The 17,281-nt window shown below is 45.4% G+C and overlaps 1 protein-coding gene across 4 annotated transcripts in view; it reads left to right on the plus strand.

Annotated features, from left to right (window-relative positions):
• The first annotated feature begins 487 nt into the window (after positions 1 to 487).
• Positions 488 to 17,281, plus strand: part of Tgm6 (transglutaminase 6) — a 40,931-nt gene continuing 24,137 nt past the window's right edge. For 2 of the 4 annotated variants that reach the window (XM_021155787.1, XM_021155790.1), the window contains exon 1: positions 11,369 to 11,462. In XM_021155787.1, coding sequence (XP_021011446.1) covers positions 11,456 to 11,462 — 7 coding nt within the window. In that variant the 5' untranslated portion in view covers positions 11,369 to 11,455. Of the gene's footprint in view, positions 563 to 11,368; positions 11,463 to 14,661; positions 14,806 to 17,281 lie in introns of those variants that run through there. The other 2 variants (XM_021155788.1, XM_021155789.1) reach the window with 2 other exon arrangements.

The raw sequence follows: 17,281 nt of genomic DNA on the forward strand, positions 1-17,281 counted from the left end.
CTGATCATATTTAAGAGTGGGCCAACAAAGGTGATTAGACGTTCTCGGGGCATACTTGTTGAATCAGAGCATCCTTGTGGGCTGACTGTTAATCAGAGCTATTTAGCTGGGCACACTTTAGCTGGCATTGTCCACCAGTCTTTCTTTTTTATTTCGTCAGACTCCTGAGAGGGGTTTGTTTCTGGCCGCAGCATCATGGCTGTAACCTGTAGGCAAACCATGGGTAAGTCAGTGTCTCGGCAGCCACTGTGAAGACGCCCTTCCATTTCCAGTGTGACATCCCAGCTTGTAACAGCTCTTACTATCTTACTTCAGGAACAGACCTTCAGCTCTACTTTACTCTCTCTAAAATTACTAAGCTGTGCACTTTTGTTGAGCTGGGAAAGAAAAAGTCATCTGGCCCACAGAGTGAGAAGCCCTGGGATTGGCTGTTTCATAACAGACTTTTGGCCAATTTCTTTTTACTTTATTACCATAAGCCCAGCCCCACTCTAACCTTCACTTACAGAATGATCTATTAGATTCCAGAGGTTTTTGAAGAGGATTCTTTGGTGAATTCTGGGTAAGATTGCATCCTTGCCTGGACCTCCCCATTATCAGGTTAAGAATCATTTTTCGTATGTACTAAGCCATTTCCTGGACTCCCCTCTGCTTTCCAGGCTCTCTATGTTTGTGCATTCATGCCCTTTATGAAATGAAGGAATTTCTTTTTTATTTTTAACCAGTACATAAGAATTGTTCATGAAGTATTTTCAGGGTACAATGTGGTATTTTGATCCATACATATATAATGTGTTGGGTAAAATAGTAAATTCATTATTTCAAATATTTACCATTTCTTTGTATTGGGAACATACAAAGTCCCTCTTTTGCATACACTGCAGCAGACTGTAAGTTATCTTTAATCACACACACACACACACACACACACACATTGTGCTATTTATAGAATACTAGAACTCTCCTGCCATTTGGTGGGATGTCAAGAAATGGCCACTAATGGCCATTCCAGTTGCTGATGCCCGGGCCTCTTTATTTCCCTGTCCAGCACAGCTCTCAGGATGGGTTTTGTGTCCATCAAGCAGCACTCTTGTCTGGGCGTCTGGAGCATGAGGATATGTGTGACTTTGTGTTTTTCTGGACACAGCCCAAGCTGAAAGACTCTCATGTCTAAGTGTTTCTTCTTTTCTACATTTTTATGTCTCTTAAGAGCCTGGAACTTTTTCTAAGGACAGGAAATAATAGGAGCTAAATTATAAGAGCATTTTCCCAACCAATTCAATCTGAGACATAATAATAATAATGATAATAATAATAATATTAAAACATTTGTGACTTTAGGACTCAGAGGAAAAGCATCATTTGCCCTGCAGAATTAAGTTACTTGCATTCTGTTTCCTAGGAAACCTTTGATAAAAAATGTTCTTTCTCAATGCTGAGCTGTTTATGAGGCTCTTAGAAATGGCCATGTTCTCCTGTATTGTCATAATTATTTTGTGTTTGCCTGTTTTCCTTTCTTATAGCATTGAGTCCCTGTTTAGGCTAGGAATTGTATGTTACTCATTTTTATCTTCCCCTACCCATTACCATCTTGACAAAAGCTGGTCTTAAAAAACCTTTCAGAAAAGAATACATGAGAAATGGCAGGATTCCCAACAAGGAAACTGCAGGACTGCGTCTAACTTCCTATTACTCTGTAGCGCCTTGCCCAGCACTGTGTGTGTGTGTGTGTGTGTGTGTGTGTGTGTGTGTGTGTGTGTGTGTTAGGTAAGAAGATAAACTGCAGAATCTTAAAGCAATAGCTAGAACAACAGAGACAGAGCGTGGTCTCCTCCTTGTGTTCCTGATGAGACTGTCTTTAGCTACAGCAATGCTATCTATAGATTAAAGAAACAAAGGCACTTTAAAAGAATTACTGGACTAGAAAGCTAACTGTGACAGCATGATTAAGAATAAAGAACAAATACTAAGCACTGGTGAAAAGAATGTGTTCTAAACTCAAGCTGCCTGAGTTCCACTGGCATATAGCAGCTGTGCGACTTTAAGGGCTCACAAGCAGAGACAACTCAGATGTCCAGGAACCCAGGAGAAGCAGATCACAGCAGTCTCTGGCACACAGTACAGAGTAAATGGTAGGAACTTCTGAAAGGGGCGAAGAACAGACTTTTAAACCACCAATGTAATATTTACAAGCCCTGATCATATTGAGTCCCAGGGGGAACCAATCAGCCCCCATTAACTGCACCTTTGACCCTTCCACAAGGTCTTGGGGACAACACAGTCCCGACAAGATGGATGCTCAGACCACCAGGCTTGCTCTTCTCCAGGACTGTATCTGGTGAGTTCCTATGACTAAGACTCGTGTGATCTCTTTACAGAGATATTTACCTTCTCTGACCCACAACTGGTGATGTTTGATGAATGCCTTGCCTTCAGGTTAAAATGTTGGCTCCTAGGCCTGGAGGCTGTGGCCCCTGCCATGGGCCTCCAGTTGAGAAGTTCTCAGTCTGCATGGTTTCTGTTGCAAAGAGAGACCATTCCTAGCTGGGCAGTGGCGATGCACACCTTTAATCCCAGCAATTGGGAGGCAGAGGCAGGCAGATTTCTGAGTTCGAGACCCAGCATGGTCTACGGAGTGAGTTCCAGGACAGGCAGGGCTTCACAGAGAAATTCTGTCTCTAAAAGCCAAACCAACCAACCAAACAAACAAAACAGAGACCATTCCTAGCCAGAAGACATTTATATAACATCCTTACTCCTTCTCCTTTGGTATGTGGTAATTTTTTGATACCTCCTGCTGTGGACATGAGTTTTGTCCCAGGCCTACGTGGATAAGTTGTCTATTAAGAGAATGAGAAGGTCCAGTTGTGCTGGTTAATATCTGGACTCTCATCTCTTGAGAGGCTAAGCAAGGAAGATCTTGAGTTAAGGCCAACCTAGATGCATATCAAGACTTGTCTGAAGAGGATGGCGAGGGGCCACAGACCTACAGAATCGGCCGCAGCTTACAGCCGCCAGGGCAATGTTCAGAACCTCACAACTGGCCTGAAAAAGATCGGAAACTAGTAGCAGCTCCTAGCCTTCCTGTCCCTGCTCCATCAGTGCCAGCAAAACTGGTGTCAATATCCTTTAATTGCAGTCTTCTGCACAGACTCCTGCTTGTCTGAGCCTGATTTAACAAGCACAAGTCAAATCCCAGTGGTTCTACACGCGAGAGAAACTGGGACCTGAGCTGCTGTGTTCTAAAATTGGATAGTGACTCTGAAACTAGAAATTTACAGCATCCAGAAAAAGTATTCAAAGGGGGCTGGGTAAAGGCTGGGGAGATGGCTTGCTGGGTAAGAGTGCTTGTTCGTTGAGTGTGAGAACGTTGAGTGTGGATCCCCAGCAGCCACATAAAAAATAGAAGGGCATAGTCATGCATGCTTGTAGCCCCGAAAAGGGAAGGGGGCAGAGACAGGTAGATCCTAGGCACTCATTGACCAACTAGCCTCACCTAAATGGTGAGCAGTGAGCTCAGCAAGAAAGATCCTATCTCAAAACAGTAAGACAGAAAATGATTAGCACAGGATTCCAAACGTCATCCTCTGGACTTGGCAAATAAACAAGCGTGCGCGTGTGTGTGCGCGCGCACACACGCGCACGTACACACACACACCATATACAACACATACACACACACACACCCCATATACAACACACACCCCACATCCACATACTATACCACACACACACACACACATACACACTTGAATTTTGCAAAAAGACTAGGCAACTAACAACATGACACTTCATGAAACCAAATCCCCTCTTTCATTTTATTACAAAGCATTTCAAAGATCAAGACTATCATATGCCCACCACCTAAGGTCCCATCTTTCTACACTTGTTTTATCATCTGTGCATCCAGACATCCAAACACCCTTTCTTTTCCATTTCAAGATAAATTTGCAGGCATTACTCTTGGCTGTTAAATTCATAATAAATGAAATATGCAATTTTTTCACTACTTTGTTTTCTTTTTTTTTTTTTAATGTGGAGCATGGAGTGTACGGTGTGCCTGTGTGGAGGTCTGAGACCAATTTTCAGGAACTAGTTGTCTCCTTCCCCATGTGGATCTTGTACCTAGTGAGCCATCCACCAGCCCAAAATATACAAATATACAAATCCTAAACGTACGTTTGCTAAATAAATTATTATAGCATTTTCTTCCAGCCTCCCCCCACAGCCTCTATCCCCACACCAACCCCAAAGACACTCACTGCTCATTTTTCCTTCTGTAGCTATTCAACAAGAGCCCCCTTCATTTTGGCTTTTCGCTAAAACTATGTAGCTACTGCTATTTTCCCAGCTCTTAGAATTTGGCTCAGAGAAGAGAGATCAGGCAAAGAACTTGCCTGTTTTCTCTCTTGTCTCTTTTTCCTTCCTACTGTAGTCATGGATGGGCTTCTCCTCTAGAAATGGTGGAAAGAAAACTCATTAAATGATACGTCCAGTGATCTCGTAGCTTATAGTTATACTCATTGTCAAGTCTACTAGGCACATCTCTTGTTGTTGATTAGAATTTACTAGACCTTCTCTTGGCAGCACTCACTTTTAAAGACCACACTGGTTTAGGAAAGACTACATCAAACAAAAACATGAAACCAAAACACCTAGCCAAACACTCCATTCTGAATGACAGTCCATTATAATTGGACTCTTCCCTGTCTCTGAGTTACTGAAAATTTTGGCATCCAGGGGTAAACCCTGTTAACAGGGGATTCAGGTAAAAATACTTCAAATACACTGTTTCCATCGTGGGATGCACAAACCAATGTGAACTGAGGAGAAGTTTTAGAATCAGATGACATCTAGACATTAGTAGAAAACACAGGCATTTACATTCCAGTGATTGACCCTCTTATGGGCACAGGAAAGTCTCAAATGGATTTGGGGAAAATCAATAAATGGGAAATGGATGAATGACAAAAGATCATGAGGAGTCTCCTAAGCATCCAAAGCAAAATGTGGGGGAGGAGGGTTGTAGCTACTAAAGCAGCTTGAGGTTCATAACGATGTTTGGTAGATGGAGAGACGGGCAATCTGGCAATGCCTTTACATGGGGTGGGGCAAAGTGTCTTTTCTTCTAACTTCTTCATAACGACCAACACACACACACACAGAGAGAGAGAGAAAGAGGGGGGCTGCTGAGGATACTACAAGGGGGCTATGGCTTTCTCCTGGATGGTCGCCTCTATCCCCAAAGTCTGAACTCTGACTATCTCAATTACCCAGCAGGGTCATTGCTCCTGGGGCAAGGCAATGAAGAAATGAGTTAAGGCTTCATCGTCTTTTATTGGTTGTCTAATGACTTCATCCAGAGCCGAAGAGATCAGTGTCATCTTCATTTTACAGCTGGATTAGCAAAGACCCAGAGAGAGGATGGCCTACTGCGAGGCTAGTCGAGAAGTGTCATCTGACTCACTGTCTTGTGAGAATGAGTGACTCCTGGCTGGAGTGCACAGCAGCTGGCTGTTCAGACTTGGGAGTCTGCTCATGGGCAGCAACAGGTCTATGGTTATTAGAGCCTCAGAGCTTGGAAATGGGGTTCCTAGCACCTGGGGCCTGGGGTACCCCTTCAGAGTGTGAGATCACCTGGGGCTGCTCTTATGTTTAACCTCAGCTTTCTCCCTTGTGATTTGGGTCAATGTGACATTTCCCTTAAGCAGATCACACTGGAGTCCCATAAGGTTCAAGCCAGCAACTCCAAAACTCTGTTGAGGGGCTAAACATGACTCAGGGGGTTGTTTACTTTGTTTTTGGTTTTATACCAAATTAAGGAGGGTGTTTTGGCTTTTTAAATAGCTCTTTCAATGGAAGGTTTAGTTGAGATCATTTTGATTTCCATCAGAGAGGTCCCCATTTTGTTTGTTTGTTTGTTTGTTTGTTTAACAATTCTGCAAATTATGTAGTCACAAGAAAACTTCACTCATGGGAGAATTTTTTTTAAGGTAAAACCCAAACACTTTCATTGTTGCAGAATTTCATGAAGTCTTGGGAACTTAGATTTCTCTCTGAAGACTGCAGCTTTCTAAAATTTAATATGTATATTAATTGCCCTACAAATTGCTCAAATGAAGATTCTGGCTTAGACAGCTTTCCGTTACCATAACAAATATTTAAGATAATTACTTTTTAAAAAGAGCGGGGTGTGCTGGCACATGTTTTGGGCTGTTTCAGTCTATGATCGATTGATTAGGGTGCCTGCTACAGAGCATCACATCATGGCAGGAGCACAGGGCTAAAGACCACCCACCTCTCGGCTAGGACTGTTGAGGACAAGGAAAGGAAGGAGGAGGGGCTGGGTCCCACTAAGCTCTTCCGGGAGAACAGTGATCTGAAGACCATCCCCGCCTCTCAACCATCCCTGCCTCTCCATCATCCCCATCCCTGCCTGTCCATCATCCCCATCCCTGCCTGTCCACCATCCCCGCCTGTCCACCATCCCTACCTGTCCACCATCCCCACCTCTCCACCATCCCCGCCTCTCCCCCACTTCCCAATAATCGCAAGAGCTGGACACTAAGCCTTTAACACATGGGCCTTTCGAGGACAAGATCCAAGCTTACAATAAGGAGTCTAAGATACGGCCTGCATCCCTCCCGGTTGCTTAGAGACACAGAGACTGCTGGCTCAAGGACCACACACTAATAAAGCCACAGCTCAGCCTCTGACACCAGACAGAGCAGGGTAAATATCATGAACCATGGAACTACTATAGAGCTCACTTCATAACAATCAAACCAACAATAAGCTTAGAAGTAAACTCAAGAAAATTATTAGTTTCTCTAAGGTGCTTGCTTTGATTAAGCATGTGACCCAAGGGGAGGGGCCGCGCAGGCTCCCTGGAGAAGTTCCGCTTTCATCTTCTGTTGCACATTAAGAAGCCCTTGATTCTCTCTGTTCTCCTCAACAAGATGGGAGAATTTTGCACAATCTGCTGCCCGTGGAATGGAGAGTTCGGTGTTAGGAGGCAATGGGAGGTCTGTAGAATACGAAGTTCTCATATCGGTCTCTGTCAAAGGATTCAAGCGGGGCGAAATAACCCATTGTCAACAAACCTATGAGGTTTGTTGACAGACAGGTGAAGGGAGCTTCCAACAGCTGAGAGCCCTGGAAGTTGTTGCAACCAGGCCAGGCTTTCAGGAGGGGAACTCAGCGGTGCTAGCGTTCTCTGCACAAAAACAAGGACAAACATGGGGCAGAGGGACTAACCTGAGGTACCCTGATATGAGAACAGAACAAACGTGAGAAAGGTTTCTTTGCTGGTTTCTCTTCCTATGACTTGAAGATAGAACACGTTTATGTAGAACAGCCAGCACAGGAGGTGAGAAGAAGAAAGTAAAGACAGCAGTGCGTGGGCTCTGCAGGCTCCACGGGCTCCGAAGGCTCTGCAGCGTAGCACACGGAGGCCTGGGAGATCTCTGGGCTTAATCCGCAGCACTGCAAATCCCAAAACTAAACAGCCCAGAAAGGATGCCTTCAGAAAATTGTTATATGTCTAGCACCCCTCTAAGTGTTTGACATTAGAGGAATGCAATTCTCAGAACAACCCTGAGTGATAGATGTTTTTATCCTCCAACTTACAAGTGAAGAAACTGAGGCACTAAGATTATTTACCAACAGGGTGGTGGATGGAGCTGAAATTTGAGTCAGGTAATCTGACTTCAGAGCGAAGACCTCAAGCAAATCACATGACATAGTATCTCTGAACACGTGATCTCTGCCTACTCTGCTAGGCACTAGCTATACTCTGATATCTACTGTTGGCTGTGATATCCTGCCTCAAACTCAGCTGGTAGTATATAGTGTTTCCTCCTCCCCCTCCTCCTCCTCCTCCCCTCCTCCCTCCCTCTTCCTCCTCTTCTTCTTCTTCCTCCTCTTCCTCCTCCTCCCCTCCCCTCCTCTTCCTCCTCCTCCTCCTCCTCTTCCTCCTCCTCCTCTTCCTCTTCCTCCTCCTCCTCTTCATCNCTCCTCTTCCTCCTCCTCCTCCTCCTCTTCCTCCTCCTCCTCTTCCTCTTCCTCCTCCTCCTCTTCATCCTCCTCCTCCTCTTCCTCCTCCTCCTCCTCCTCCAGATTGTGTCTTACAGGTGTGGCCCCTACAATGGCTTTGAACTCAGCAATCCCCTTGTTTCCTCCTGTGTGCTGGGATTACAGACATAAGCCACCATGTCTGGCTCTACCCCAGAACATAAGATTAAATATCACTTTTGGAAATAGTTCATTCAGCATCTTCAGGCCCTGTGCTATTGGAGGTGATGGTGGCAGGTGCTGCTGACCCTGTCTGTGTGAGACAGACAATTCATACAGAGAAACAAAAAGACTTGGTAAACATTAGAAATGGGTTGTAAAAGGTATTGAAGGCCAAAGTCAAGGGTTTGCAGTAGACTCTGTCGGTGATGACGTGTGCCATGGGACGTTCAGGACAGGAGTGCTGTGTGAGAAATGGCACCTTGCAAATAAATGTGCAAAGAAAGACAAAGAAAGCCAGGCACGCTGTGGTGGTGTTACTCTTTTAAGTAATCTTTTTGGAAAAAAAATAGTATAGACACACAGTAAAGTATTCTAAGAGCTCGAATAGCATTTCTGCCTGCTCTGGCCTTCGTTTCCCTCCTTAGCACCTTACTTTCTGTCTTTAATTTCACAGTGTATCTGGGACACTATTTCATGTCAGCATGTATCCACCAGCCTCTTTCTGCTGAACAGCGGCATTGTAGTTTCTTGCATGAATACATCTGATGAGGACAAAGGGACACAAAGGGATATACAGAGAGGAAGAGAGAGAGATACACATAAATAAATAAATCCTTGTCCTAAAAATACACAAAAAACACAGGAGAAAAGAATACACTTCTTCCAAAGACAGAGAGAACTGCAAACAACCTAAATTCCCATAGTCAGGGAAGGGCTAGCTAAATCACGTAAATGCACGCAGTTGGACGCTGACATTGGCGATGCTTGTCTTCAGTCTGTGCTTTCACAATGAAGAGCCCAGTGTGTGATTAACTAAAAATAAGGCATCTTACAAATAGCTTCTTTGTGCAATTAGGTTTCTATAAACTCGTTTATATGTTTGTGATGACATATATGCATGTTTCCTCTGTCTCCATATTGCTTGAGCTCTCTGTATGATTGTGTGTTTTTTCATGGTAACAAGCATGATTTACTGCTTTTGAAACACCGAATTGCTCCACAGGCACAGGTTTCTGTAGAGCATGCACCTGCTGTGTGCTGGTTCTGCTCCAGGGGTTTCCACTGGGCTCCTCTGAGCTGGTCCTAGTCTTTGCCTACTGTTTCTCATCTCTAGCCTGATTGTTTAGAATCAAAAGAATGTTGGGATTGTAAAAACCTAGCTTGGATCCTTATTTGACAGGTGGGGTCACCAAGGCCTGTAAAAATGACTTACCGAAAAGGTAAGTCATTTATTGAGGGTGACACAGCCATTTACCCCCCAAAATAACAGCCAAGCACTCAACCAATCTGTGCTACTGTCCCTCAGTCTGAGTGCAGATCCCTTCCGTGCAGGTTAGTCATCGTAAATGCCTCATCTCCTGGGAGACCTTGTCCAGGCAAACCTGGGCTGGAACATAAAAGGACCCTGAATAAGACTGTCATTAGTGGGGAGGAGCCTGGTCCTGCCAGGTTGAAGCATCTTTATTAGAGCTCTGACTCTGCCTAGGTGGCAGGCTGCAGGGCATTAGCAGAGGAGCTTCCCTGGACTAGCGCCAGAAGTCAGTTAATTATAAGGCAGCGTGGACCTAAAATGGCCCATTAAATGTGTTTGCATTGCACCAAGCAGAGCTCAGCCTCTTTGCCACTTTCTAAAAAAGATTAATAATAATAATAATGCTTTTGACCTTTTATATCCTTTCCTGGATGTTTAGGTGACCCCTGGCATAGTCATATCACAGGGTACAGTCATGGGCACTCCATTGTCCACTTGCCCTCCCCCCAGCATCACTCACAGGTACTGTCCCTCCTACCTTGGCTCAGCCCACACCAGGGCTCTCAGAGCTCAAGTCATCCATCAAAGCATTTCCCCCACGAAGAGAAACTTCCCAACCAGCTTCTATAAAACTGAAATTCCTCTATTTAATTGCACATAAAATTCTAGAGAGCTAGGATGGCGGAGTTCTGGGGCTCAGGATCTTGGAGCTAGAATGGCCCTAAAAACTAACACTATCCATTCGGTTTATAGCTATTGATCCCCTAAGGTTCTGGAAAGGGAGGAAGCTTGCCCAAACCACAGACACACAATTTGGAACTAGCTCAGAGAATTAGCAGATCAGCCTTGGCTTTTAATCAAAGAATAAGCTTTTCTCTCTTCTTATTTATGTCTTCCCAAGGATCCAGGTCACGGATCCCTCCTCCCAGCAAGTGAGCTGTGCTAGGGAAGCCTTACAAGATGCCCAAAGCTAAACAAGACTTTTCCCAGGGAGGTATACCCAATGGTCACACCACTTGTCTTCTACTTTGAGGCTTAGGCCTCCCATATAGGTAAGAATGTTTGCACACATTGAAGGAAATAGATGCACTAGGGGGATGCCCTAACTCCCAGATTCCCAGGGGTGAGAAAGTACTCATCAGTATCTGCTGGGGGAGGAACAGTTGAGTCTAGCTTGCAAAACATCTATCTCTGCCCACTGGTTACCTTAATCACTCCCTTAGGAGCCTCAGTAATAAGAGGAGTGTGTATTCCTTTTGCTAAAGAATTCCTCAAAGATGGAGAGGACCGAAGCTTCAGACGAGGCTGTGTGGGTTCAAGCTGCCCTTCTAGAGCTCAGGGCTCCTCAGCAGAAACAAGACCTGTGCTGGGTATGTGCAGGGATTGCAGAGGATGTGAAGTGATAGGTGCCGTCCCTGTAAGATCATAGGACCTAGAGGACAGCTGTGGTCATGTGACTGACTCTTCTCATCTTGCCTGAAGGAGAAGGGACAACCTGGACTGGGTATCATGACTCCTGGACTCTGGTCCGGACACTGCAGCTTTACTATCATGTGCCTCCAAGTGGCTCTGAGCTCTCATGTACTTGAGGGATGTGAATGGTAAGAATGGCTGACCATAGTAACCATTAGCTCCTCCAATTCTCCCTGGTCCGCTTAGCATTAGTCTTGTGACCTTCCTGGGCCTGTTCCTCCTGTAGCGCAGCCCTCAACCCCATGTTTCAAAGGCATCTTGACTGGGTCCACTCCCACGCTGAACACCTTCTAGGTGCAAACCAAAGCAATTACTGGGTGATTATGTGTCTCATGGATGTCATTGCTGGGGTGAGGAGGCCACACCTCTTCTCCGGAACTCCAACTTCACTGCCTAGGAGTGTCCTGGGATGTTCTTCATTAATGTGGATCTGACTGGAGATCCTGACGATCTACACTCTGCTGCACAGGGAGCAGGCGTCCATCTGGCTGTTGCATGGCAGGTGAGTGGGCAGGGGCTGGGGACCTCAGGTGATGGGTGTCCCTGTGAGGGGCTTTCACACTTGTGGGACAGGAGGGGTGCTGTTTGGGAGGAAGTTTGGATCATTGCTTGTTAGGCTCTTAGATTTTGTTAGTCCTCAAGATATTCTCCCATAGTCATCAAAAAAATGGAAGAGCTAACCTGTCAATCATGGCCAAGGCTCAGGGAAAGTCAGACCTGCCCCACGATATTTGATGAACTGAAGAAGGCAGGAACTAAAACAAGAGGGAAGGATTTACATCTACACACACACACACACACACACACACACACACACACACTATATTTGGGGACCATGGGCCAGATGAGACATAGAAAAAGGAACCTCATGAGCCATGTCCTCTCTTAATTTGAACCCATGATCTTGAGGGCAAGAACAATTTTCTCTGAGGTGAAAAGAACCAGATGACCTTTAGGTGAGATTTTCCCTTGGTGCCTCATCTAAACTATAGGAGATATAATAGGGATGATTTCACAGGCCTGCTAAGGTAGGGGATCTTCCTTCACTCTGCCACACAATAGCTCATGTGGGCCTAAAACACAGTAGACTCAGAAAATGTGTCCCCACAGAACAGTTCCAACATGGAGAAGAGAAACAGCAAACCTGTTAGGTTCTGGAGCCCAGTAAGGAGTGCAGCAGAACCAGGAGCCCACAGTCAGAGATCTCTAAGGGATGTTCCCAGTTTCACACCTTCTATTTTCCACTGTTCAACAAAGTCAGTGCTGAGGCTCCACTGTCAGATCTGTAACGTTGTTTGATAGGTGATCACTTGTCTCCGTTTGTAAAATATGGGGGTAAAGGGCTAGAGAGGTGCCCAGTAAGTAAAGGCTTGCTGTGCAAACGGAAGAGCCTGAGTTCAAACCCCCAGAAGGCATGTGAAGCCAGGCATAGTGACACACATCTGTGCTCCCAACATTCTACAATGAGACAGAAATGAGAACAGGAGAATCCCAGAAGCTCACGAGCCAGCCAGTCTGGCATGCACAGCAGCAGGCAACAGACACCTTGTCCCCAACAATGCAGAAGGTGAGGACTGACTTCCGAAGATGTCCTTTGACCTCCAACATGCGTGCCTGAACTAACTCATACAAATGCAAACATATATACACACATCATACACACACATGAAATGCACACATGAAATGCGCACATCATACACCCAAATGAAATGAAATGTGGGAGTGAGAGCTGCTATACCCAGCATATAAACTGGATATTTTAGTGAATTCAATTCCTTGGGCTGTCTGGACCTTCTGTCTTCTTTGGAGTGTTCCCTCTGTAGAGCATGGATATGTTAGATACCAGAGCCTGATAGCAAGTATGTCAATTACAAAAACCCTCTCCTTTGCCCCATACAGGCAGATATCACTAGTTGATCCCAGGTCCCTTTCCTACAGAGCCTGTTTATGGTCCTAGAATTCTCTTCAGCATGGGTCTTCAGTATTACTACCAGTATATAATACTATCAGTATTATCAAATGCAATGAGACCCTTTAGCCATTGATGAATTATAATAAACTTTCAGATCAGAAATTTGAGATGGTGAAATACTCCATGTGGGATTAGCTCTTAGTTACCATTGGTCAAAGTTGACGGCCCACTGTCTACTTTGTGAGTGACACTGGTTTCCAACAGGACCAGGAAGGAAAGGGAGATTAAGCAGTTGCCCAGGAAGGCCTTAGGCAACTCTCCAATTAATCATTTAGCTATGGAGCTCAGGCGCTCATGATGCATACTAAGGGCAGAGTCATAATGGGACCCATTAAAAAGCAATTATACTGAGGCCCGAGTCTGGAAGATGTCACCGGCTTCAGGAGGGTTTCTGTGCTCAGTCTCACTAGGTACCATGCCAGGCTGGGACAGAGAATTGTCACTTAGCTCTGTGGTGTTATTGTGGCAGGGGAATCTAGGGTAGGCGTAGAGATCATGGCAGAGAGCAGGTGAGAGGGACACAACCTTCTATATATAGGCCTTCTTGTTACGCTGATCCTTAGGTACCACTGATAAATATGTAAGCTAGAAGAGGAGGGGATGAGGTTGGCAGGGACAAATATGAGAGGTGAGGGCCAAATTGAGAGTAGCCTAAAGTGCGATGGCCTGTTTCTAGAATTCTTGTCCCTGGAGGTGGAGAAATGACATGTTAACATTCAAACAATAGAAAAGATCTCTTGACCACTTTGAGCTCCAGTGTCTCCATAGCAACAGAATGGATTGAGCTAAGCATCAGTCCAAGGCGGGCAAGCAATAACCGAAGCCAAGGCTGAATAAGAGAGAATGAAGAGAAAGCCAGTGTAGTGGGTAGGAAGGCAAAGAGAAGGAAAGCGGTCTTTGGAAAGGAGATGACAATCTTAAAACCCTCATGCTCATAACTGTGGGTCCAGAACTGTGCTAAATGCCTCATGCACAGGAATTGTACCCCATCTGGTTGGAACCTGCTGTTGTACAGTGTTTGTTAATGGCTTCTCCTTCCACTCTCAAAATCTCCTTGCTTAACTGGTACAGTTGGTCATTGCCTGCCTTACTCAATGCTTCTCAAACCATAGAAGGAAGATGTTACAGCCACCACTTCCCAGGAAAGGAAATCTGAACTGCAGAGAGACCCAACCATTTTCACTGGGCCACATGACTCACAATGGCATTAATTAGCCAAACACTGGAGTGGCAGCCAGGAGGTATTGCATAAACACTGAAGACAGTAAGGCGATTAACAACATATTTGCTGAGTCCCTAGGATGTGTCAGGTGATGGTCTGAATACTCTGCATTATTTCATTTAATCCTCTATGCTTAGTGGCAGAATTATCAACAAACTGATTCTTCCACCAGGAGCTTGAGTTTCAGAGGGACCCACTAGCTTGCTTCAGCTCACACATCCCACAAGGAATAAAACCTCTATTGGAACTCAACTGTATACCTCTGAGCCTGTGTTCACAGTACCTGACCAAAATTCAAAGAGAGACCAAGAGAGAGCAAAAAGGGGGAAAACCTAGGAAAGCTGTGGGGAGTAGGGTGTCTGTGGGGCTTGTGGTGCTCATACTATGCTCATATCTGTCTGCCTGGTGGGCACAGCATCTGACCCAGGGTCTTGGATGCTCACCCTGCATATATGCCTGAGGGAGAAGACCTAGGGGCTGGTAATATGCTCTCTACGTTGTCCTCAGGCCTTGGGTTCAGTCAACCAAAGAAGTTTCCAGATAAAGTATTGCCCATCTCAGCCCCTCCCTGGCACCTGGCAAGGAGCTGTGTAACCATCTTCACATCTGCACACTGATTAGAAGATATAGAGGAGCACTTGAGGACCAGAGGTACTTGTTTCAGCAGCTAGCCACAGACTCCCCAGACTGTAAGGTCCTGCTGGGTCATTTCACAGATTGAACCACTGAGGCCCAGAAGAGAGGAAGGAGCTTGCCCTGGTCCCACCAGGACTTCACAACAGTTCTGCCACTCTTACCAGAGGATACATATATAGCCTGCTGCTTGTCCCATGACTTTTCAAAAGTAAGACATTAAGGAAAAAGATAGAGCTGAGCATAGTCCCTGCTTGCATCAGGGACTATGGGGTGGGTATGGTATGGGCAGCTGATAAAGTATAGGGGGATTCTGGTCCTTTGAGGGTGGGCCCCAATTGCTGGTAAGCATTAGACTCCTTGTCATATCCCATACCAGGAAGAGGGAGAGAGAGAGAGAGAGAGAGAGAGAGAGAGAGAGAGAGAGAGAGAGAGAGAGAGAGAGAGAGAGAGAGAGAGAGAGAGAGAGAGAGAGAGAGAGAGAGAGAGAGAGAGAGAGAGAGATATTTATCCACTTCTATCCACTTACCTAATATTCATGGAGCATCTATGAATTCCCAAGCCCTAACCTAGGCTCCTAAGACACAGGGCAGTTAGAAACCAGGGATGAGCTTCATGAATCTTAGTACAGAGGAGGAAAACACATAAGCTAACAAGTCTACAGCATCCTTGAACATGGGTTACAGACAGATGCTTTTGTTTCAGATAGCAATATCTGGGGTGAGATGAATGGCAAGTGACAAACTGTACCCTTCATATATATCTGCTTCCTCCTCTACACTGCTCCATCAGGTGTTTTCCTCCCGAGTTGTGTCTCTATGTTCCCCTAGCTATGGGAGGACCCCAGTTAGGATAGGATTGTAATCACCAAAATGGTGGCCTTTTCCCGTCTCCCTGCTCACCATGTCCTGACTATCATCTTACTGTGATGGGACAAGTCAGGAAAGTATGATGCTGATGGATCTGGATGACTTGGATCACCTCAGGAGCATCTCCAGGGCCAGATCATACAGATTCAGAAATGGTGACCTCTTGGACTGTGGAGAGGTTTACTGCTGCCATGAGATGTCAGGAAGCTTACAATTTCTAGGTTTCTATCTCTTCATAACCACCAAGGCATAAAAGGAAGAGCAGAATTGCAGAAGTGGGAAGAAGCTGAAGGGATGCAGATATTATCAGCAAGATGAAGAGCTTACTAACATGGGATGGGTAAGCTACTTCTTTAAGGGCTACAAGAATTCAGTGGAAGAGCAATGAGATGGTCCCTGGGTATAGGCGGTAACAGTGCTTAATGTGCAAGCCTGGAAACTGAAGTTCAATTCCCAGAACCCATGTAAGGGTGCAAGGAGAGAACCAACCCCATAAAGTAGCCTCTGCCCTCCACATGTGTACTGTGCTCCCCACATGTGTGCTATGCCCCCCATACCCCCTTATACATTATGCATGCACATGCATGCCCATACACACATCACACATGCAGAGAGAGAGAGAGAGAGAGAGAGAGAGAGAGAGAGAGAGAGAGAGAGAGAAACAATTGAAGAGAAAGAGGCCCTGAATTTGAGAGAGCAAGGGGAGGAAATTGGGGAATATGTTGTGATTATATTGTAATATCAAAAGATTTTAAAATATAACAAAAAATCATTCAAGATCTTCAAGATCATCCTTGACTATAGAGTGAATTTGAGGGCATCCTGGATTGCATGAACTGTCAAAGAGACAAGAAGAAGGGGAGAGGGAGGGAGAGAGAGAGACGTGATCTGAGGAAACTTGACCCTGGTCTGGGAAGCTATGAGAGAGATGGTCTCTGAGATTCAGGGTTAATGATAATGGTGGTTCTGACTCATCCCACAGGAGTAGGGAATAAGGTTATTGGGAGGTAATTAACTCAGCCCTGTCTGCCTTGGGGTGGGTAGAAAGGGGGTGGGATTTGATGAGGGTACATAAGCCTCAGATCATGGGAATCTGTGTTGGTTTCCTATTTCTTTGTCACAGATCAAATCAGCACCTATAACCTTTAAGACATCTGTTTCCTTCTCAGAGATAGGCAGGAAAGGGCAGGATGAAGGAGAGATGTGGGGGTTGGGGGCTAGGCAGGGATGTGGCCAAATATTGAGAAATAGCATGGTTGTAAGGAGAATGAGGGAAGCCTGTAAGTTGGAGGGAATTCAGGGTAGGGAAGGAGGAGAGAAGGGCAGGGATGCTAGCGTGGACTCTGACATGTGTAACAGGCATGTGCGATGCTGAGGGAGCCTGCAAGCCAGCATGCACTTTGTTGACAGGTACCACAGGAAGCCATTTGTCCCTTCTGCCAGTGATGAGGGAGATGACTCCTCTTGGTAGTTGGGAACCAGCTTCACAAGTTCCTGAGAAATGCTGGCTTTTATCAAAAATGGCCATTGAGAAAGAAAGAAAGAAAGAAAGAAAGAAAGAAAGAAAGAAAGAAAGAAAGAAAGAAAGAAAGAAAGAAAAAAAAAGAAAGAAAGGAAGAAAGGAA

The sequence above is a fragment of the Mus caroli genome, chromosome 2 (genome assembly GCF_900094665.2).
Source record: "Mus caroli chromosome 2, CAROLI_EIJ_v1.1, whole genome shotgun sequence".
NCBI classification, from domain to species: Eukaryota; Metazoa; Chordata; class Mammalia; order Rodentia; family Muridae; genus Mus; species Mus caroli.